Genomic DNA, 22,469 nt, shown 5'->3' on the forward strand with positions numbered 1-22,469 from the left:
TACCATTTGTCACGTGGAAGACAGAACAAAGAAAATCTTCATTCTTCTTTCTTCAGCACCAAAATCATATTTAAAAAAGAGGGTGGGGGGGGCTGAAAAGAGAAAAATTAGTCTCTCCGTATGATTGGGTTTTGGAATGGAAGAACCCGGAGGCAACAGAATAAGCGCTGAACTAACTTTTAGAAATTAAGTTATTACAAAAAGACTGTGGAAAATCTAATTACCAAAAGAAGTGTAGACAAAATGCAACAGCATCAAAAAATGTTAAAAGTTGTTTTCAGGTGAGAAGGTGAGATGTTGAAATGTTATTGGAAGTCATGTCCAGAAGATGGCGCTGTGGTTCAATGAGGGACACGGTCGTCATCTGAAAACGACTTGAGGAAGAAAACATGTCGATTTATTTATGCCTTTATGAATGTTGCACAGGTATTACAATTGTCTCTCTTGACAAAAAGTGGCTCCTGTCTCCATATGTGTAATAATTCATCATATTAGAAATACATATACATAAAAAATAAGTGGCTAGCCTACATAATTTAAATAATATCATTTAAATTTTAACACTATAATTTAAATACTATTAGTGGTTATAAATTAACAATGTTAATATTAAAGTAATAAAGTCTCACAGAGACTACATTAGTTCATGTGAATTGAGAAAGTTTTAGCTTTAGCTGCTATATTGATAACCACGGCGCTTTTGTTTTTCTTTCTTCAGGCTGTTTTATTTGACTCGAGCTCAACTGTAAGACCAGGGATAGTAAATGTTACTCAGATATATAGTTTGTTGGCATGATGCACATCACTGGGATAACCATTACTCCCCTCATCTCTCTGTAAATTAAGGAAATGAAGTGCAGGCGCTCGAGGCAACATTCTAAGCTATTTAAATCTTTAAATTTACATCTTCCTCCAGCGTCAAGTAATTGAACTAACTCCGGGCTTGTTCCTTTAATTGAACAAAAATATCTTGTCTTCCTGCTGCTCGTCTGATGTGGGAAACTAATTTCAGCCAAAGGCGAGAAAAAATTCGGCTGCTAAGTCCAAATAGTTTGCAACATATTCCTGTATACAAACAGATTTGCTTTGCTGTGTTTTTACTCGAGAATGTGGGCTATTATGTTTAAGGTGATAACATTAGCTCTGTGCCAAAAGATTATTGAAGGTAATTGGAAAAAGAATTTTTTAAAATTCAAATTTGTGACAAATGAAGGGTTCTATCACATTTCCCTTTTGCGAAACTACTGAACTGAAATAAATTACAGGCCTAATTTATTTTAATTATTTATTTATGGAAATCTTAATTCACAATTTGTTCTCGTTTGCCTCCGTTGTTTGAATTCCCAGTACTACGTTTTAAAAGTGTTTTTAGGTCAACATTTCATTTTCACTTTCTTTCCCCCAAATATATGTAGTTATTTCACTTAAAGCTTTCCTAAAGCGTGGCATGTTTTGTTTTCGTCGTAAACATTGACGTCTGACGTATAGGCTACTGACGGTTGAAGACATCTCGACCGTTAGATATTTTTCAGTTTCTAAAACGATTTGTTTTAGTTTATTATTTCGGTATTTATTTATTTTTTTTTAGCCTATTTTAGTTGGCGTGGTCTTGCTACGTTACCTAATTGCAACAAAAAAACGTTGTGGAAATGTTGTAAAAACGTTTTTATTAGCTTTCAGTTTGGTCACTGGTTGGCGCCAGATGTCAACATTTTCCGTAGAAGTAGAACACTATTACAAAGGGCTAAAACTGTCAAATATCCTTTTTGTAAAAATCTTTTTCCTTTCAGCACAATGAGCCTGTCTTCCACCTGAAAGCTGTGTGCCATCAAGACAGACATCTCTATCTAGCCGCGCGCAAAAAATTGAAATGGCGCGTTTGGCTCGAGGCGGTTGTGTGGGCGCCTTTTGCAGAGGCACAATGCATATCGATATACGTCATTTAGTTTTCATGGCTAGCAGAACATTATTATAACGCTGAGAGAAACATTTAAAAAACAAATTTAGAAGATAAATTCTTATATCCCCGCAAGAATAGCTGGAATAGAAACATAATAAAGACAGGAGGAAAAAAAAAATCATTATTCATAAATTATAATACAGTATAGGCTAAAGCGGTTAAAATAATAAAAAAAATGGTTTCTCTTTTGCTCGCTGAAGCCAAAGACATGCACACAGGTAACCTAGTAAACCGTTATCCTCGCGCATGCACATATCTTTGTTCAGACGCGGCAAGTAGATGAATAAATAACGATAAATGCGATTAAAACACATATATACGCAGACTTCCAAATGTGAATAGCGAGATCAAATGTTGTTCTTGTAACTCGCCCCAGCTCAGGCAGGGTTGAGCTAATTGTAGCCTAATCCTGCCCCGGGGCGTTTGGAGAGCCTTGAGCAAGAATTCTTGTTCAGCTGTCCTCTGTTATTCGGGCTGGAACGCTGTGCCTTCAACGCACTCTCACGCTTCAACAAAAAAGGAGCAAGAAAGAAAAAAAGCGAGGCTAAGACACGCCACGATCGATCTCATGTTTTAAAGAGGGCTGAAGATACATTTACAGCTATGTCTTCCAAGGTAAGGACGCAGCCTTGACTGACTCCCCTGTGTAGCTTTTGTGGAAAGTGTCTATAGCAGTCTATGGTCTGTGTTTTAAGCGAGTTTTTAAAGCCACAGCGACCTATATAGCGCTGCGTTTGCACCGGCGTTATTCAGAACGGAATTGTCGCCGGATTCTGTATGAAGAGCTCTTGGAGTGCCGAGAAAAATATTACGAAAAGTTCTTTCTAAAGGACAAGCAGCCTTCATCAGAGACAATCTGCTAGAATCCTCCTCAGATTGCGTCGGACATCCTAAAATGTTTGAAACGGTACGGTGGATTCTGTCAAATTTCTCGAATGTTTCTCCAGTGCTTCTTTGCATTCGTTTTCAGTGTGTCGTGCTTTTGCAGTTTTAGATCAGGGAGGGCTGATTTGAGTATACAATGAGAGGTCAGAGCACTACTGTATGCCCATTGCGTACAGGAAGTGCGGTACAGAGAGTTGAAGGGCTATTTTACGCACTCCAGGGACCTGGCGCAGTTTTAACATCACAAACTATTATTTCTGACTTTGATGATATCTCTTATCATCGTTTGCTTCCGACCTAGTATGTGTGTGCGTCTATCTATATATATATCTATATATATATATATATACTGAGTACACAACAATTTAACGATAACTTGTAGTTACTGAGTAACTAAGTGAGATGTTGAATCAAATCGCTCTGACGGATTCACTGTTCATTCATTATAGAATTCGTTATAATGATTCTAAGTTATGAGTCTTTTTGAGTGATTCATTAAAAGAACCGGCTCAAAAGAGTCATTAGTTTGTTATGGGACTACACTGGTCCCGTTGTATGTTTGTTTTTCGGAAATATTTTGTGGAACTCAACTGAAATATGTTTTCTTGTCATCTTGTTAATATGTACTCTGTATTTTAATCTCATCAAATTCAATTCAAAAGAATGTAATATAGCCCTATAATGTCTTTAGCCATGGCTCTGTAGATTCACTAGATTCAATGGCTGTTTTTTTAATATTATGAAAAGTGGGACAGTTCTCCTCACAGTGCTACCTAGGCCAGAAATCCATATATACAGTCAAACCAAAAAATATTCAGACATTTTTGATATATTTTTACTAGTGGGTGCAGGAGACTATAGTTCATTTATGTAAGCGAGGATAGCAAAATAAAGTAAACTGTGACATATTATACCCAAAAATTCTTCATACAGTGGACTACCAGTAAAATTGATAAAAAAATTTGGGACACTTTGACCTGACCATGTTTTGCTTAAGTGTTATCTGACATATTTAAGATTAGTTTTTTTCTGACAGTTTAACTCTGAGATCTTGTCATATTTTATTATATATATAAAATTATGTCTTTACATTTTATTTAAACTTGTAGGAACAAACTCCTCATATTAAGTTGTTTGTCTAAAAAAAAAAGAAAAAAAAAAGAGCTTAACCATGGACTCATTTCATAGTTAAATCTAATGGCTAGACATAGGTAACATTGTCCTATATAAGAGTATATAAGTCCTTGACGTAAAACCATATGCACACATTGCTCCAGGCATTATGCCTCCGGAAATGGGACCTAAACCATCTGTTTAGGCGGAATTGTTTGTTACACCAAACAAAGGTCGTGCATCACAGTCCCTATGGTTTTAATGTAAAGAGCTGTAATCATTAAGGAGTGGACAATGAGATTATGTAGTGTCATTTACAACCTTTAGCACCAACTGAATCTTTATTATGACGCAGCGTCGTTTCTATTTTTATTTGACCTTGTGAAAGTTTGCCTTATTTAGCCCTTAATTTTTGGTTTCATTTCAAAATGTTGATTCTTTTGCTCTGAGAAACTTTTAAAGAACTGAAAAGCTGTTGGTGATGAGGTGTTTTGCATCTCACACATTCGCCCAATATCTTTAATTAGGAGTTTACACTTTTTCCCTCTCTTTCCCCGGAGGTAGACACCTACAGTACTAGGATCCATCCCTCTCTCTCTCTCCTCTCCCTCTCTCCCTTTCGTGCTCGCTAATAAGCATCACTCCATTTCTCCCCTCCGGTTCTATGAAAAAAGGAGGGGAAAAAAACGGCAGGCAAATTTTCTTAATTAGACTTGTGGTGCTAATTCTTAAGGTAAAAACGCAATTTAAGGGAAGATGTAAAAGTGATCTCCAGCGTACTTGCAGGCCAGAATCGCACCTTAGATCTCGGAGATTGAAGGGGAGAGGGGAACCAGGAGCTGTTTATTTGATACTGTGCTGTTTGTACAGGAGGGAAGGAGCATGTCTCGGCTGTCTTTGACCCGGTCCCCAGTGTCTCCTCTGGCCGCTCAGGGAATCCCACTGCCGGCTCAGCTGACTAAAGCAAACGCTCCAGTCCACATTGACGTAGGCGGGCACATGTACACCAGCAGTCTGGCCACCCTCACCAAATACCCAGATTCAAGGTAAGACAAATTTGACACTGAGTTTTTTTGGGGGGGGGGGTTATTGGGACGGGTGAGGCTTTGACGTAAAACTATGTCATGTTTATGAGCGTTTATGTTATAATTCTGTGGTCCAACTTAATTTTTGTCTCTATATAAGTGCAAAATTACTTCATTTAGCAATGTATTTATGTATAAATAGAGTGATAAATCAAAGATGCTGTACTTTTAAATGACTTAAAGCTAATTTGTGTCAAAATTAGATCTTTTTTTGCTCAAAAGACACGATTTTACCACTGCCACTTGTAGAGTCATGCAATTCCTACCTGCTGCATCCATCCCAACTGTAATCTACGGATGTTTACGGATAAAGGGAGGTAAAGGGACACCACCTGTTAGAGATGTGTGTGTGTGTGTGTGCAAGATGGGAAGTGAGTGTGAGAGCTTTGCCACATCTGTTCAGGTTAACAGAGAGCGTGGCTCGCTCTGATTTATTAATGGATATGGAGCGAGAGAGCAACGAGGAGGAGGGAGGAGAGGAAAATTGGGGGAGGGTGAAAAGCAGGCAGCATTTTAATTGCTTTTTGGAGGAAAAAAAAAAAGAGAGGCTGAGATGAAAAACTAAGATTGCCTAAAGCTATATGGTGAAATTCTAACTGGGGGAACGGCAAGACCATATGAGAAAAGGACCACCCGAGGCACAAAAGGGGGAATTGGTTTTCTTATTAAGTGTTTTGCATCGGTTTCCAGAATGAGAGAGAGAGAGAAAGAAAGAACGGAAGAATGAAATAGGATGAGAGAATGAAATAAGAACATTTTGCAAAGATAAAGTCGATTTATCCAAAGAACAGAAATAGCGTACAACGTAATTCCAAATGCTTGACCCCATTCCGGCAATTTAATCAGGTTAAAATAATCAACTTATATGTTCGCCCTTAAACTTATTTCAAATGTGAAGAGAAAGTAGTTTTTTTTAAAAATATAACATGATATGAGCTAAATCATTCTTTATGTAGTGTAGTACTTGCATAAAACTTTTTCTTCTTGAAGTATCATTGATTTACATTTTCTCCCCCCAGAATCAGTCGCCTGTTTAACGGCACAGAACCAATTGTTTTGGACAGTCTGAAGCAGCATTATTTTATCGACAGAGATGGAGAGATATTCCGCTTCATCCTGAGCTACCTGAGAACCAGCAAATTACTTCTTCCTGATGACTTCAAGGTAACGAGCACACACAGAGCCTCTCTTAAGCAGGTTAAAACTTTCATTTAGTTCTTCTTTTAGCATCACGTCAATAGCCTTGAGCAGAAAAGGCCCAGACAGAACCACAGAGAAATTATAGTTTCAATACAGGTTTTTTATTAGGCCACACCATGTGTTTGGAATAATTCAACCTTATCTTAAGCTTCATTGCTTGTTGAATACTTTGATTATCACTTTCCATGATTCATCATATGCATTACCACCATTTTGAATAAATTTGTGCATCCTATTTTTTTGGTCATTTCCACTTTTCACTGAAAGGTTCTTTAGGAAACCAAAAATGGTTCTCCTATGGCATTGCTGTAATCATCCAACAAAGTTTCTCCAATCATCAACAGAATTGCCTCAGATCGTCTTGAGATGACATTGTTCCTCAGAAACACCTTAACATTTTTGCTGGGAAATACGGCAGACAGGAAGTGAAACATTATCTTGGCAATTCCTTTGCATATAGATACATACTGGCTAAAATTAAAATAAAATACTAAATACATTTATAGCAATAAATAAAAAATTTAAATAAAAATAATGCCTTAAGGCCCCGATATACTTCAAGCGAAATCGAAGAACGAACTGATGTGACGTCATTTCAAACAAAATCAGGCCAAAACGAACTTCGGAAAAGTTCGCTTTGGCTGGAAAACACCTTTGTACTACCATTGGTCTGTGGTGATTACGTAATAGGTAGGTGTGCGTGGAGGCTCCGCCTTCTTTCTCGCTTCATTTCTCCTGTTCAATTCGTGGAGGTCAGACGTCCGCGAGTGAAAACATGAACACATTGGAGAGCTGCTTTATAGTAGAAAATGAAGATGTACTTCTGATGAAACGAGACACTGACACTGTTTTTCATGTTTCATGAAAATTAAGAAAGATATTATATTAAAAGTAGCACTCACATTTAATGTGAAACTTGAGCTTAAGTCAGGTAGGATTGGGTCAATGACGTGGTCATTTTTTTGTCCAAAGACCTTAATAATAATAAAAAACAAAGATATGACATCTAAAGTATGTAAGGTAGTACAACTAGATCTCTTTTATTGATCCAAAAGGTTTTAATTATATTTTGCTACATATAAAGATATTTTAAAGATGTCAAAAGGTCATTCGGTTTAACCATCCAAAGGCCAATACAGCCATTTCATTTGAGATTAAAATATCCTAAAAATGTAATAAATGTATGTATTTTTTATTCTAGCATGATTTTATAACATCATATATCAACATAGTGCAAAATGGTATTAAAATTATGTGTAGAAGTCGTTGCTTTGTTATGAGAAAGAATGTCCGGAAAAATGAATTTAATTGGTCATTCGGAGTAAGTTGGATCAAGTCATGCGGTCAGTATCATGTGACAGGATGTGACATCATTCAGACATCTGCAAAGGACCACATGGTTGTGAATCAAAGTAATTAACTCTCTTTTAACTATTTGAAAAATTCATGTTTTCACTTGTTCATACGCATGTCCCGAAACATCAGGTCATTCGGTACAACCGCTATAAAACATAGAAAATGTTGTAATATTTTAAAAACTTGTACTAAATATAAAATGTTTGATTGTCCTTTTGCTAGCTAGCTAGATATCAGCCTGTTAGCATTGTTTGAAAATATCGTCATTCGGTTTAACCAAAAGTGTCATTCGGTAAAACCGAAATTTTGGTTAAACCGAATGACTTTTTTGGTGACAAATTTTGTCTATCTTGTAAAAAATGACAAAAGCAGTGTTAATTGATTATAAAAACCACATAATCTTATTGTTAACACTTAATAAAAATTAATTATATCTCCATTATGTTTTTTTACTTTTAAAAACCCTATTCGTCAATGACCCACACAAAATAAGGTCATAATATGATGTTTGTTGTTGGTGATGATGATAAAACACTTTACATATCATCTCTGTAGGGCGGAAACCTTGTATTTAATTAAACACTGTCGTCGAAGTTGGTACTGTGGCTTTATATAGCTATGGTCAGACACTTGCAAGTGTTATTATAATTATTAACATTTTATGAAAATCAAGCTCAAATGGAGTTATGATGTTTTTGACCAGCGAACGACAGATATATTTTGTCTGTCACTGAAACAGCCTCATCTGAGGCAAGTGCATCACATATTCATTCTAAATGGAGGTGGGGTGGAGTTGTGAGGTTTGACTGACAGTTTGAGAAGCCAATCGAGTTACAAGGTTTAGTCACAACTTCTTTTAAAAGCTTTTTATTGGTTAAATATTTGTAAAACCCACATACAGACATAAAGGATGACCAATAGCAAAATAAATTTATAAAACAATGACGAAATATAGAGATACAAGGTTTCGGCCCGACAGCGAGATGATATTTTCTTATTTGTAGCATTTATTTTTACTTATTTTTTGGAATTTGATAATTTTCCCACGCTTGGGAAACCATGATCTAAATGTCGCTCTCAGCAGTGTTGGCGGCGTCAGATGTTTGATAACAGTAGATCGCTGCTCACATATTTCGAAGTTTGTTTTACCCCTAAACGAAGAACGAAAAAGAACTTCGCCGTGAGTATATCGGGGCCTTTAAAGTCTAAGGTAATGTTTAAATTTGGACTCGAAATAGTGTGAAATACAATTTCTGACTTCAAACCCACATAGCTGTGAGTCTTTCCTTCAATGACGGCAGATAAGTCGGTGAAGTATTATTCCTGCCTCAGTCAAAAATCAGATGGGTAAAGGTATTTGTGTCAATGGGATTAATTAGGGTGAGACTAGTCATTTCCGCCTCAGGCTCCGTGGCTAGCTCTCCTCCACTGTGTGAGACCGTTTGATAACAGAACATAAAATATGTAACTGCACAGAGAGGCACATCATTACACCCCATTATGCTTAACTTTTCACACTTCGCCCATCAAAACTCACCATGCCCTGACCTGTGAGAGCAGGAAAACTCAATGGCTACATGAACTAGTCGCTGTTCAGCCACTGTTGGGTCTGTCTGTAAGGCCTAGAAACAGTCTTTTTCATCCATAACCTAAGTCCTAAGATGCAGTGTATATCTTTTTCTGATGAAGCTGGCGAATGATGCATGTGGTCAGATAGAGCAGCACCTTCTGTGAGAGGTGATGGGATACGTTTAGTTTCCTCCCAGATGTCTGCTACATTTGTGTATTCTTAAGACTCGACTTATTGGATTAATTGGCAACATTTTTGTTCTTCTAGCAGAGTTTGCTCTTGAAAACCGTGTAGCGCATCCAGCTTCATTTGTCCATATGGATATGGCCTAAAGACTAAATTCACTCTACTGTGGGCCGTTGCTTTTACATTCTCTTTCCCAAAAGTGAGTCACAGAAGGAACCCTGTTAAAACATACCCAGCCTTCACTGCAGACCTGGGAAAGAAGCGGAGCTTGTTTTTCTTTGAATTAGCAAGAGCCCGAAGGCCTAAAGTCTCTGTATCCATGTTGTCAGCACCAGTATGGGCTAAAGAAAGGAACATAGGGAATAAAGAGGGAGAGAAAGAAGAGAGGGTGAGGGAGGGAGGGGTGTGGGTAAGAAAACAACTCCTTTTCTTGTGGTAATTGTAAAAGAGCGTTGTGTCTGAGATGGTCGGTGCTATTGTTCTCCGTGGCGTAGCCTGCAGTGGAATGAGTAGTCTTACAGGGTGGGGATGAAGAGCCAGCAGGGTCGAGATCACAGCTATCTCTCACGGCCACTGAGGAAATAGGCCACCGGGCGCACAACCAATGAATGGTATCGGCGTTTCAAGCAGAAATGCCTTTTAACCCTTCGTGTTTGGGGTCTGAGAGACCCCAAGGCCCTTTTAATATCTCAAAAAACATTAACATTGAATATCAGGTTAATGCTTCATGACTTTTCTTAATCTAATGAGAACTGACAAAATTTTAACTCGATAACATCCATCAAACATCCTGCATGATAAATTTTACCTCACTGTTTGGGTTCACATCATTTGAAATATTTTGAGATTGTTTTTTTTTTTTTCTTTTCTGATAAGTGTATGCTTTAATAATACCATATAATATACCATTATTAAAAAGAATATTTTGGGTTTTAAATAGGTCAGAGGAACATATTTTTGTGTGTGTATGTGTAGTATATATATATAATTTTTTTATTTTCACCTTTAAAAACGTAACGTGAGGGTTAATATTTAGATGTTTATATTTTGAATATTTAGATGTTTTTCTTCCTGTATTTTATTATACCTGTAGTATTGGTAAATATATAAAAATAGAGCTAAGACAGACTTGAAATGCAGCATAAAATCAGCACAAGTGGTTTATTATCCATTTTCCTCAATATATGCCCATGCATTCCACCATGTTTATATTGGAAATATTTTCATTTTGTAGTGTTTGTAATGGCTGGACTGAGGCGCGTTGCCATCTGGTTTAGTGGTGAATGAAAGGCGAGAGTAAGTGGGGTAAATGTGCTCGAGGGTGAAGGACCCCTCAGGCAGAGGCAGCAATCTGTGCTGTCCGACCGGAGAATCTGTGAGTGAGGGGAGAGCCGGAGGGGCTTACACCCCCCACCCCCCCTCGCCCTGGTCCTGGCTATAGACGGGTCAGATGGGCAAAACGGCTCCATGTGTTGGTCTGGGTTCATGCTAAATGTTAAATGACATGTGCTTTGAAACACAGTACTCGATCATTATATGCGTTCGAAATTCTGCCTTCTATGTATGTAAGGGTTTGTAATGTAAAAATTATAGTATTTCTGTTAGTTCGTAATGTCATACCTAGTGCATTCACAACATTATACCAAGTACATATGTAAAATTTAAATCTAAAATGATCTTTGATCGTGACAGAGTAGCGCTAGAAAATATCTCAGTATTTGTTTGTTATTGTTCTTTCGCTTGGTGATTTGTTTGCTTGTTCATTCATTTGGTTGATGGGTTTGTCCAGTTGTTTGTTTGCTCATTCATTTACTGTTTGTTTGCTTGTTCCATAATTTGCTTGAGTTATTTGTTCAGTCGTTCGCTCAACCTGGTGGTTTGTTTGTTCATTATTTGCTCAATGGGTTGTTTTTCAGTCGTTCGTTTGTGGATTTTTCGTCTGCTTGTTCTTTCATTCAGTCAGTGGTTGGATAATTTGTCAGCTCGTGTTTGTTTGTCCACTTGTTTTGTCTGTTCATTCATTTGCTCAACGGGGTGTTTGTTTTGTTTGTTTGCTCATTCATGTTTTTGTTGGTGCATTATTTTGTCTGCTTGTTCATTCATTCTTTCAATGGTTGGTCATTCAATCATTTGCTGGATGGGTTGTTTTTTCATTCATTCATCCTTTTATCTATCTTTCCATCCATACATTCACTTCTATGTGTTGTTTCCGCAGGAGTTTCAGCTGCTGTACGAGGAGGCTCGGTATTACCAGCTGACGCCCATGGTGAAAGAGCTGGAGCGCTGGAAACAGGACCGGGAGCAGCGGAGGACGGCTCAGCCCTGCGAGTGCCTGGTGGTGCGGGTGACCCCTGACCTGGGCGAGAGGATTGCCATCAGTGGGGATAAAGCCCTCATAGAAGAGATTTTCCCAGAGACAGGGGACGTCATGTGCAATTCAGTCAACGCCGGCTGGAACCAGGATCCAACCCATGTTATCCGCTTTCCACTGAATGGATACTGCAGGCTCAATTCTGTACAGGTACAGCACTGTCATTAAATAACACCAAGACAGTATTTGATTTGAATAACGGTTTTCTATTTTAATCTATTTTAAATTGTATTTATTCCTGTGATCAAAGCTGAATTTTCAGCATCATTATTCCAGTCTTCAGTGTCACATGAACCTTCAGAAATCATTCTAAGATGCCGATTTGCTGCTCAAGAAACATTTATTATTATTTTCAATGATGAAAACAGTTGAGCTGCTTAATATTTTTGTGGAAACTATGATTAATTTTTTTGATGAATTGAAACTTCGAAAGAACAGCATTTATTTGAAATAGAAATCTTTTATAACATTATACGCATAATGCGTCCTTGCTGAATAAAAGTATACATTTATAAAACCCCAAACTTTTCAAACGATAGAGTATACTTGGGTGAATCTCATGAAAATTTTAATACAATAGTTTTTAGTTATGAGAATCTAATGAAAATCACCAATGAGAATAATGGAAGTTGCAAAAAAGTGTAAAATGTCCAGACACATGGTAATGAAGATGTAGAGGAAAAATATCATAAAAATAATCGGGTCGTAGTTCAAAAAATCTGTCTAGTACCAGAAATATTTTTTCATTATTATTATAATTTCGGGGTAATTTGTGACCTAAACATGTTTTTTTTTTTTTTTTTTTGAGATTTACCTATTTGTTTATAGTTTTTTGACAAGTGTAGTCCAGACAAATGAGCCACGGTGCTCAACTTGGAAATGGTGGTTCGAACCTGGACTGCAACACATCTTCCAGACTCTTTATACTGCCTGTCAAATAAAAATGTTAAAAAAAAATCTCTAAAATAAAGTCAATAATTACATTTAAGTTAAATAATATAAAGCATTTTCTGAACTTTAAAGTTTTGACTTGGAAAAAACTTTTATTGGATATTGAGCGCGCTGTGCTGCTGTGTCTTGGATGCAGGTTGGCTGCTGCCTGCCAACAAGAAGAGATGTGAGAGGGTGTGAGATGTAGTAGGCAGGTGTGGATGAAGGTGTGGCTCCACAGCTGCAAAGGTGCAGTTATGCCCCATGTGATCTTCTCACATTCTCCACGATTTGGCTGTTTAAAAGCTGCTAAAATAGACACACATCCTAGCGTACACACAGACACATCCACATACATACGTCTCATAATGTCCGGCACCTTGAATCCTGGAGGCGATGCTAATGTGGGGAATATGTAGTCATGAAACCGAGAGGAGAAGAGAGGGAAATGATATGCATAATTTATTTTTAACTCGTCCTTAAGACAAATCTCTCCGTTTGAAAAAGTGCTCCAACATTTCTGTGCCTGAAGCGTTTTAAACACACATACTACATTTTTAATACTGTACTTTGGTTTCTTTGAACAACCTAAACTGGTTTACGCTACTTTTTTACACACGCCTAATTGACTTACTGTATAACTAATTAGTGTGTCTGATAACACTTATTTTTTCTCTCTTTTGCGCACTTAACCGACTGAATCATGCGGGTGGATTTTTTTAAAGCCCCGTATTTGTCATACATCTCGGGTGTTCACAAAAACCCACCTATGAAATATGAGAAGATAGATCAGAGAGGAATGACTGAGGACAAGAGATATGAAAAAAGACAGTGAAAGAGAGAGAGAGAGTTTGTTGCCAAGAAATTGTAGCCGTTTACTGTAAGAAAGTTAGTAAGTGATGCAACCATCAGCACAGTGAGTGTAATGTCAAAATCATAAGCCTTCAGATATCAATGCGTGAATATTTGAGAGGCTTGTGACACTCTATATATGTTCATTCTGTCTTTGCGAACAGCTCTAGATATGGATATTTTGTTTTAAAGGAATGGATTAAACTCAAATTAAAGGTATAGTTCACCTAGAATTCACCTTTTCTTCTGTGGAACACAAAAGATATTTTGAAAACCGTTTCTGTCCATACAATGAAAGTCAATAGGGTCCAAAACAACATTTTTTGATGTTCGTCCTTCGAAATATCTTCTTTTTTCACGAGGCTGAGTAAATGATGATACAATTCGAATTTTTTAGGTGAACTATCCCTTTAAACTTCTACAAGTGTCCAAAAGATTAATTTTTTGAAATCCACTGGAAAAGTTTTAAAATCGCACAAAAAGAACAAACTTAAAAGTCGAAGGATTTGTGTATTAAAACTCTCTTCTGTAACACTGATGCAACCGAAACCTAACATGGATCTTAATGGCGATGTATGTTCTTGAAAAAATGCTTAAAAACGCAATCTTTCTTTGTGTACGGTAGGCCCTTGAATCATCTACTGATGTCTTTCATACCTCATCTGTACGTAAGTCGTAAGAAGTGTTCATTTCCTCTACAAGTTTCTCCGCAGCCTCAACTTCCAAAGTGAGGATAAGGCTGGACATTTTTTCTCAGGCCCTGTGCAGTTCAACTGATTCCTTCGTCTTCATCTTCTTTTTTTCTTTTTTTTGCGGAGGGACTTTTATCTGGCTCTGTAGCCCCGAGCCAGAACTTTCATTTTCATGTGAAGCACACTTGAAAGAAGTGCAGGAGTAAGTGAATACTCAAGGCTGCATGTATTGAATTTCAAAAAAATCTACAAGCACTCCAACAGATAAAACATTTCGTTGGCTTTTTGCGGCGGCGGGAATGACAGTGACAGCGGCCGCCCAGAGACGTCTCTCGGTGAGGGATCTCTGACAGTAGCCGAGATTGTGTGTATTGGGTTTGTAATGAAAGAGCCGGGCGGCTTCAGTGTGGGCTGTCAGTGGGGGAGCCTATTCTCATTTGACTCCGCATCAAACCCCTGTAAACAGCCCAGGGGATGTCTGCTCGCTCCTTCTCATCCCGGGTGGATGGTCTGGAGTGAGAAACGTCTGAGGGTAATGCAAGCGTGAAGTTGTTGATAGCACTGTTACTGAGATTGCACATTTTAAATTCGTCTTGATGCAACTATGTGAAGTGCTGATAGAGTGGCATAAATAGGAGTTTACTTCGAAAAAAGCCATACAGAGTTTCTCATATTCTCATAACGGAGAACTTCAACTCAGAATACTGACAAATTCCTGTGGTTTCTCGTAGGTCCTAGATAGACTGTTGCAAAAGGGTTCAGTCTGGTGCCATCTTGATGCAATTAGATGGTGCTGATAGAGTAGCTTAAATAGCAGCTTATTTTATGGAAAACTTCATCTCAAAATACTAAAAAACTCCCCTGGTTTCTCTTAGGTCCTGGAGAGACTGTTTCAAAAAGGGTTGCCATCTTGATGCAATTATGTAGAGTATCATAATTTGTTTACTCCAAAAACTCATTCTTAAATTGAACAAAGAACTTTTCAAGATGCTAAAAATGTCCCTGGCTACTGCTAGGTCCTGGAGAGACCGTTCCAGAAAGTTTCAACATGGCATTTGTCTGGATGTAACTAGAGTGCACTGATAGAGTTGCATAAATGGAGTTTACTTTAGCCGCGTTTCGACCGCAGGATCTTTCCACAGGAACCAGGGTCTAAACGAAGTTGCAGGTAAAAATTTCCCCCTCAGAAAGTCCCTGCTCATGAGGTAGTACTTTTTCAAAGTTCAGGAACTTTCGGGGGTGGGATTTGGGCGCTGAACATGCTGATTGGTTGAGTTCAAGCAGCATTTCGACTGGTTGACTCCATACAGCATTTTATTTCAACCACCATTTTTAAAAGTCTGTTGGGGTGTGTGCAGTAAGAGTTCGCTATTCGAATCAACAAAGGCGTTTAAAAAATACGACCGATGGACTGAAAACGAGGTTCAGGCTTTATTAAGCTTATATGCGGAGGACGAAATCCAGCAGGAACTGGAAAGTCATGTGCAGTCCTACGTCACGGACTCTTCTTCACGGTACTTTAGATCGCAATGAAAACGCAGACAGCAACAGGTTTTGGGGAAAAAAGTTCCTGGGACAAATTGTTCCGGGTAATTTCGGTGGAAATACTAAAAAAAAAAAAAAAAAAAAAAAAATACTAAAAAACTCCCCTCATTTCTCTTAGACGGTTCCAGAATTATGCAGTTGTTTAAAGAGTAGCATAAATTACTAACTCCAAAAACCCACAGTAAGTTGTCTCAAATTGAACAAACTGGTTTCTCCTAGATCCTGGAGCGACAGTTCCAGAAAATTTTAGCGTGGTGTTTGTTTTTGATGCAACTATAAGTGCTGATAGACTAGCATAAATGAAGTTTACTTCAAAACTCATACCGAGTTTCTCATATTGTACGAAAAACATCTATAGTGGAAGAAGAGCAGTACTAGTGACGACATCAGGCTCTGATGACATCCCGATTTTTCATTGTAGGGGGGCGTAATTAGTAGGGGCATGGTTTGTAGTACTGCAGGATACACTTGTCATGGAAAATGTTCAGTCCCTGGTTTCTTTTAGGTCCTGAAAAGACTGCTGGTGTCTTGATTGTATAAAGTACTGAGTTTCTCATATTGTACTGAAATATCAATATATTAAATATGTCCCTGGTTTCTCCTAGGTTCTGGAGAGACTGTTCCAGAAAGGCTTCAGCATGGTGGCGTCATGCGGTGGGGGCGTGGACTCCTCCCAGTTTAGCGAGTACATCCTGAGTCGGGAGGACAGACGGTGTCAGACCAGCCACACGCCCATCCGGATAAAACAGGAGCCTCTGGACTAGCCGGCTCTTGCACCAACCACGAACACCTCAGTCTGCTTTCGAAGAAAAAAAAAGAAAAAAAAAAAAAAAGACGCAAGCGGACAACTAGAAGACTTAATTTGCAAGAAGAGTTTTCTTCGACTCTTCGGACTCCAAGAAGACTGAAATCTTAGTAAATGTACGAGTAATTTCATCAATGACCCCAAAACTCCTCCAAAAGATGCTTTACAAACCCAAACAAGTCACAGGATGGCTTTTCAGCTACTGACCTCGAGTTGAACTTTTTAACTCACTCTTGGGCTCGAGTCATGAAAAATGCACTCGTTGATCTAGATTTCCACAGTACAAGAATCATGACATAACTTCGCCATTGTATGTGTGTAAAAGAGCGAGAAGGACTCTACAAGGAAGTTGCGTTTGTGGCGAACGCACCTTCTAGCTAGAACACTTTCAAATGATGCACCAGTCAGATCTTCAAGCTCCCGGGCGAAATTAACCACGAAATACAAAGTCTGTCCTCTGATCCATTTTTAATCTTGATATCTAATGTTCTCATTTTCCAGTCTCATCTATGTAAATCAGTTCTTTTATGACCTACAGGTTTATTGCTGTTGTCTCGCTACATGAAGGATATGAGAGCAGTTCTCAGAAGTCATTTGGTTGTAAGTGCGGTCTGGATTGGCCGAGTAGACGCTTTGACTTGAGGCTAAGTGGCGGCTAAAGCGGACAGTCTGGTAATGCATTCAGCACTGGGCAGAGAGGCTTTTTGTTCGAGCATGTCTAAAGGGAAACCTGGACTCATATGGGAGAGCTCGTCTGATGGCATCGACTTTCTTTCGGGTGCCCGTTTTCTTCAAAACTAGCCCTGAACGTACCATCTAGCAGCTTCGGAAAGTTCATCATGATTGCTTTTTAGTAAACGGTTAAAAAGCAAAGATCTTTTTGTAGATTTGTGCCCTATGAATCCAAAACAACATCTTTTTTGATGAAGGCACCTTTTGAAAAATGAGATTAGTCAGACTGTTAATGAATGCAGCAATTTCAGGGGGCGCTGCTCGGACCGTCGGAGAAGAGGGGGATTACTGTACCCCTTAAGGCTTGGAGACGGAGGGGCTATGGGTCAGAATTCTCTCCAGGAGTTAAGGTCACTTTCCCACAATCCCTTTTGCTCACTCTCCCTTAGCAAAACAGTGCAATCAGAGCCACTTGGAGAGAGACTGAGGGAGAATAGACTTGAAAGGTTAACTTGGTGGCTGGTAAACAGACTGAATTGCATAATGTGTTGTAAAAAGGCACATTTAATAAGACAGCTTTTTAAGGCTTCCTGCCTCACCATTTCAAAAGGAAGTCACTGAAATGTCACGGATGTGTTATGCTATTTGTCGTCTCAACTGGCCATTGTTTCTTTTAAGCTGCGTGTTCAAATTTCTTCAATTTGTCGCACATTGTACATAAAGGCTCACGGATGCTTCGTAGATCCCCCTGAATGCAACTTAACATCTCGCTGCTGTGCGACTGACGTTTTGGTTTTTTATTTGAAAAAAAAAAAAATTAAAAAGACTATCTAGTCTCCAGTGCAACGAGGGTCAGAAAAGCCGTGTCGGACATTACTAAAATCTTAATTTAAATACTGCTCTAATGGATGTTGTGTCAAGATGTATATTGCAGTATGGTCCAAATGTATATTATTTAAATAAAACATTTTTTGTAATGGATTATTATTGATATGAATCATAGTGGTATGTCAGGCATGTGTTTATTTGAATTGTCATATTCTTTTTGTAATTGGTGTTGATAAATGAACTTTTAATAAATTGTTGGAGTTCTTTCCCTATTTTAAAGCACTGACAGCATTTATGTGAATGTGTACAAATGACAGTGAACATTTGAAGTAAATATTGTAAAACAGAGTTAGGTTTAGTCAGGATTAAACAGAGTTAGCAACAGATGTTTTCTTCGTATTTACATACATCCAAGTGAAACATTATTTGGTTCATTACTTGGTTCAATCAGTCGGTTGGAGGCAGGTCTGAATGTGAGCTTGCAGTCAGTTGTGGAGGGTTTCAGTGGACGATATGATTGGAGAAGTCCTGCATACGTCACCAGAGAGAAGTTTGTCGTTTTGCTGAAAGATTGAGTTATGACATTTTGATTAAAAACTACAAAGTTGAAACAAAAAGATCAATAATAGCAATTAGAAAATAGATATAACAACATTCATAAACCATTTCAAGTATTTCTGAACAAAATATTCAAGGATAAAATAAAAAGTAGGGTGCGACTTGATGTTTTTCATCAGAAACTGACTGAATCATTAAAGGTGGGTGGTAAAAACCAGAATAGAGCCTCACCTGAATGAGTTTGCAGACAACGGTCAAAAAAAAAAAACGGTCTGTTTACATGAGATGTCTTTAATTACCATGTACTTACATAAAAAAACCCAATGTACTTATTTGTGTTAATGTTGTAATGCAAAACGCTTTTGCTGCTATTGAGGTGGGATACGGGTAAGGTTATGGTGGGTTAAGGCAGTATTTCCCAACGCTGTTCCAGGAGGCACACTAACAGTACACGTTTTCCAACACTTCCTAAACAAACACACATGATTCAACTCATCAGCTCATTAGTAGAGACTCCAATGCCTGAAACGGATGGGTCAGATGAGACACATCTAAAATGTGTCTAAGAACAGGGTTGGGAAACACTGGGTTAAGGTAGGTCAACGATATAAGCACAGATATGTTTACATGAAGGTATTTTTTATAATACAAGTACAATGTAAAACATGTATTTACACAATAAGTGCACTGTATTAAATGATTAATTTAAATGTTAGTACATAGTTAAAGACATTTAAAGGGTTAGTTCACCCAAAAATGAAAATTCTGTCATTAATTACTCAACCTCATGTCGTTCCACACCTGTAAGACCTTCGTTCATCTTCAGAACACAAATTAAGATATTTTTGATAAAATCTGATGGCTCAGTGAGGCCTCAATTGACAGCAAGATAATTAACACTTTCAGATGCCCAGAAAGCTACTAAAGACATATTTAAAACAGTTCATGTGACTACAGTGGTTCAACCTTAATGTTATGAAGCGACGAGAATACTTTTTGTGCGCCCAAAAAAACAAAATAACGACTTTATTCAACAATATCTAGTTATGGGCGATCTGAAAACACCGTTTCATGAAGCTTCGAAGCTTTACGAATCTTTTGTTTTGAATCAGTGGTTTGGAGCGTGTATCAAACTGCCAAAGTCACATGATTTCAGTAAACGAGGCTTCGTTTAAAAATTTCAGTGGTTCGAACCACTGATTCGAAACAAAAGATCCGTAAAGCTTCGAAGCTTCATGAAGCAGTGTTTTGAAATCGCCCATCACTAGATATTGTTGAATAAAGTCGTTATTTTGTTTTTTTGGCGCACAAAAAGTATTCTCGACGCTTCATAACATTAAGGTTGAACCACTGTAGTCACATGAACTGTTTTAAATGTGTCTTTAGTAGCTTTCTGGGCATTGAAAGTGTTAATTATCTTGCTGTCAATGGAGGCCTCACTGAGCCATCGTATTTTATCAAAAATATCTTAATTTGTGTTCCGAAGATGAATGAAGGTCTTACAGGTGTGAAACGACATGAGGGTGAGTAATTAATGACAAAATTTTCATTTTTGGGTGAACTAACCCTTTAATATAAAGGGGACCAAAAATTGTCCCAGGAATCAGGCCACATTTATTTGATCCTTTACTTGCTGGTTATGTCAAGAGCATAAATTAGAGCATTAGCTATTGGCAAACATCAAAGAAATCAAAAAAATCATGCCAGAAGTATAATTAGGAACTTTATTCTTTTACAAAAGTACAAATTTAATAGAGATGAGCACTTTTTTCCAAACCAACCAAACATTCAAAAATTGTTAAATTTAGCAAAAATAGAAATTCTAATAGATATGTTTTTTTAGACAAAAGACAATCCCTTGATCAACAATACTGTTTGTCCAAACGTCAGCACAAACAACACGAATTAAAACAAATCTGAGTGATGGAAAAAATTTGCCTCAGATCTCAAAGGAATCATTGCACACGACATGAACGTTGACCGTCTCCCAACATACATCTGTACAACGCCAAAAGGTACATGTCGAACAATGTCATTTCCTCTCCTACTGCATGTCAAGGGCAGTATACAAATATTTGCTGTTTGAGACATAAAATAATGCCCAATGACAGATAGTAAATTTATAATGAAACTGAATTTCATACACAAAAGTACAGGATCCAAAATGCATTATTAGTATTTTAAAATCATTACTGCAGTCTGTCAAAGCCACCCCATATTTAACGTATTTAAAAAAAAATGGTCAAATTAACAATACGTACAACCTGCCATTTCTCCACAAATAAGTTACGAGAGATCCTGCTCTAGAATCGGTGTTGAAGCGATGCATATTAGTATTAGCATATTAGATAATTCCATGCCGTTGATTTGATTCAAAAACAATGGTGCCCCAGGAGGGCCACATAAGGCACCATTTCACAGTATACTTAACAGACACTAGTGAAACCGTACACACCTATAACCCCACACTGAGTGTGCGAGACAAAACTGTCATTGAATTTCAAAAGACCATCCAATAGGATGAAAGACAGTCAGTGTTTTACAACACAGAATTTCTTCATTTTGCATAAATCTGTAACAAAAAAAACCCCAAAAACATCCACACGTTTCCTCAGAGACTTAAAGATGCGCTACTTATAAGTTACTAAAAATACTTCCGACTCGTTAGACCTCTAAAACTTTGCATTCACATTTCCAGTGTCTCTATTGCAAATGAGGCTTTCGGTTAAAAACAAGTCCAGCCATTATTTATATAAAACAAATCTCAATCTCTATCCTGAAACGTAAAATCAGTCCGAGTTCAAGTTAATGAATAAAAAGATCAACATTGCTCAAAATGATGGCTCATTAATCCAAAACAAAGGGGAAGTAAAACCATAAAAGGGTCACCCAAAGGGGATAAATCACATGGTGTCCACAGCCGCCGCCTTACGCGCTTTTCCAGAACCTTCTCATCTCCAGAACGGCCACGTTTGGAAGTTTCACAGCAACACGCTCGTACTGATCAAAGAGTTCATGCCACAGGTGAGTCTGAAGGCACAAACTGGAGATGAATGTGGAGAAGGAGAGGAAGACTTGAACGTTTTACTGAGAGTCAAGCAGGTGGAGTACCATTAGGGTGGATGATCTCATCCATCTCACTGGATCAGTGCTACTTCAGAAGGGCCTTGTAGAGCAGCATGGACCTGGCTGTGGTTCGCTCCTGCTCCATGCAGAAGATCAAGTCCCTGAGGTTGACCCGGGTGATGCGCTGACGGGTCTGCCGAACCGAGGACGAGGAGGATGAGGTAGAACCGGTCGCTGATCCAGAGGAGCCTGCAGGAAGCTGAAGGGGAATAATGAAAGAATTCATTAGGTCATTGCCAAGTCTGTGATTGATGACAATCAATTCTAGATTTTATTTTTATTTTATTTAACCGTATTTAGACAAACTTACTGAATTACTTGAAAAAAAGAAATTAAACAAATTGTTTATTTTAATAAATGTTACTATTTATTAAAATGTCTGACTTTGATTTATTTTACAGTTGCCAATATTTTACTGTATAAAATTTCTCTCATGACTTACAGCATTCAATTCTTTTATTTTTTTAAATAATAATAATAAAAATAAAACAAAGCTTAATTCTCGAAGATTGGATTAGGTCAGATTGTTGTGCATTTAATTTAAAAAAGTAAAAAATGAATAAAATTTATTTTTTATTTTCAAAGATTGGATTGAAATATTATTTTGTGTTACATTTAAAATAGTAAAAAAAAAAAAAAAAAAAAAAAAAATTCTCAAAAGATTAGGTCACATTATTTTGTGTTCGTGTTTAATTTAAAATAATAAAAAGAAATAAAATTATATAAAAATCTATT

General features: G+C 37.7%; 2 protein-coding genes across 6 annotated transcripts in view; one reads left to right on the forward strand and one right to left on the reverse strand.

Moving 5' to 3' along the window:
- The first annotated feature begins 1,562 nt into the window (after window positions 1-1,562).
- kctd15a (potassium channel tetramerization domain containing 15a) lies at window positions 1,563-18,332 on the forward strand. Of its 2 annotated transcripts, none has more exons than XM_051883186.1 (5): window positions 1,563-2,575; window positions 4,829-5,004; window positions 6,063-6,207; window positions 11,571-11,876; window positions 16,351-18,332. In XM_051883186.1, the coding sequence occupies exons 1-5, from the start codon at window positions 2,564-2,566 to the stop codon at window positions 16,507-16,509; spliced, it is 798 nt and encodes a 265-aa protein (XP_051739146.1). In that variant the 5' UTR covers window positions 1,563-2,563; the 3' UTR covers window positions 16,510-18,332. The 2 variants fall into 2 exon arrangements, with proteins under 2 accessions (XP_051739146.1, XP_051739147.1); XM_051883187.1 differs by lacking the exon at window positions 1,563-2,575 and adding an exon at window positions 2,582-2,867.
- Window positions 18,333-18,384: 52 nt separating this feature from the next.
- The window catches only part of si:dkey-219c3.2 (transcription initiation factor TFIID subunit 4), a 45,065-nt gene continuing 40,980 nt past the window's right edge, over window positions 18,385-22,469 (reverse strand). For 2 of the 4 annotated variants that reach the window (XM_051883173.1, XM_051883170.1), the window contains exon 14: window positions 20,319-21,933. In XM_051883173.1, coding sequence (XP_051739133.1) covers window positions 21,760-21,933 — 174 coding nt within the window. In that variant the 3' untranslated portion in view covers window positions 20,319-21,759. Of the gene's footprint in view, window positions 18,614-20,318; window positions 21,934-22,469 lie in introns of those variants that run through there. The other 2 variants (XM_051883172.1, XM_051883171.1) reach the window with 2 other exon arrangements.

This window comes from Ctenopharyngodon idella, chromosome 24 (genome assembly GCF_019924925.1).
Source record: "Ctenopharyngodon idella isolate HZGC_01 chromosome 24, HZGC01, whole genome shotgun sequence".
Taxonomy (NCBI): domain Eukaryota; kingdom Metazoa; phylum Chordata; class Actinopteri; order Cypriniformes; family Xenocyprididae; genus Ctenopharyngodon; species Ctenopharyngodon idella.

Bases quoted from the DNA above. Each gene is read 5' to 3' on its own strand.
- kctd15a (XM_051883186.1), top strand. The intron at 5,005-6,062 runs GTAAGACAAATT...TTCTCCCCCCAG, and splicing joins ACCAAATACCCAGATTCAAG to AATCAGTCGCCTGTTTAACG. The intron at 6,208-11,570 runs GTAACGAGCACA...TTGTTTCCGCAG, and splicing joins TTCTTCCTGATGACTTCAAG to GAGTTTCAGCTGCTGTACGA.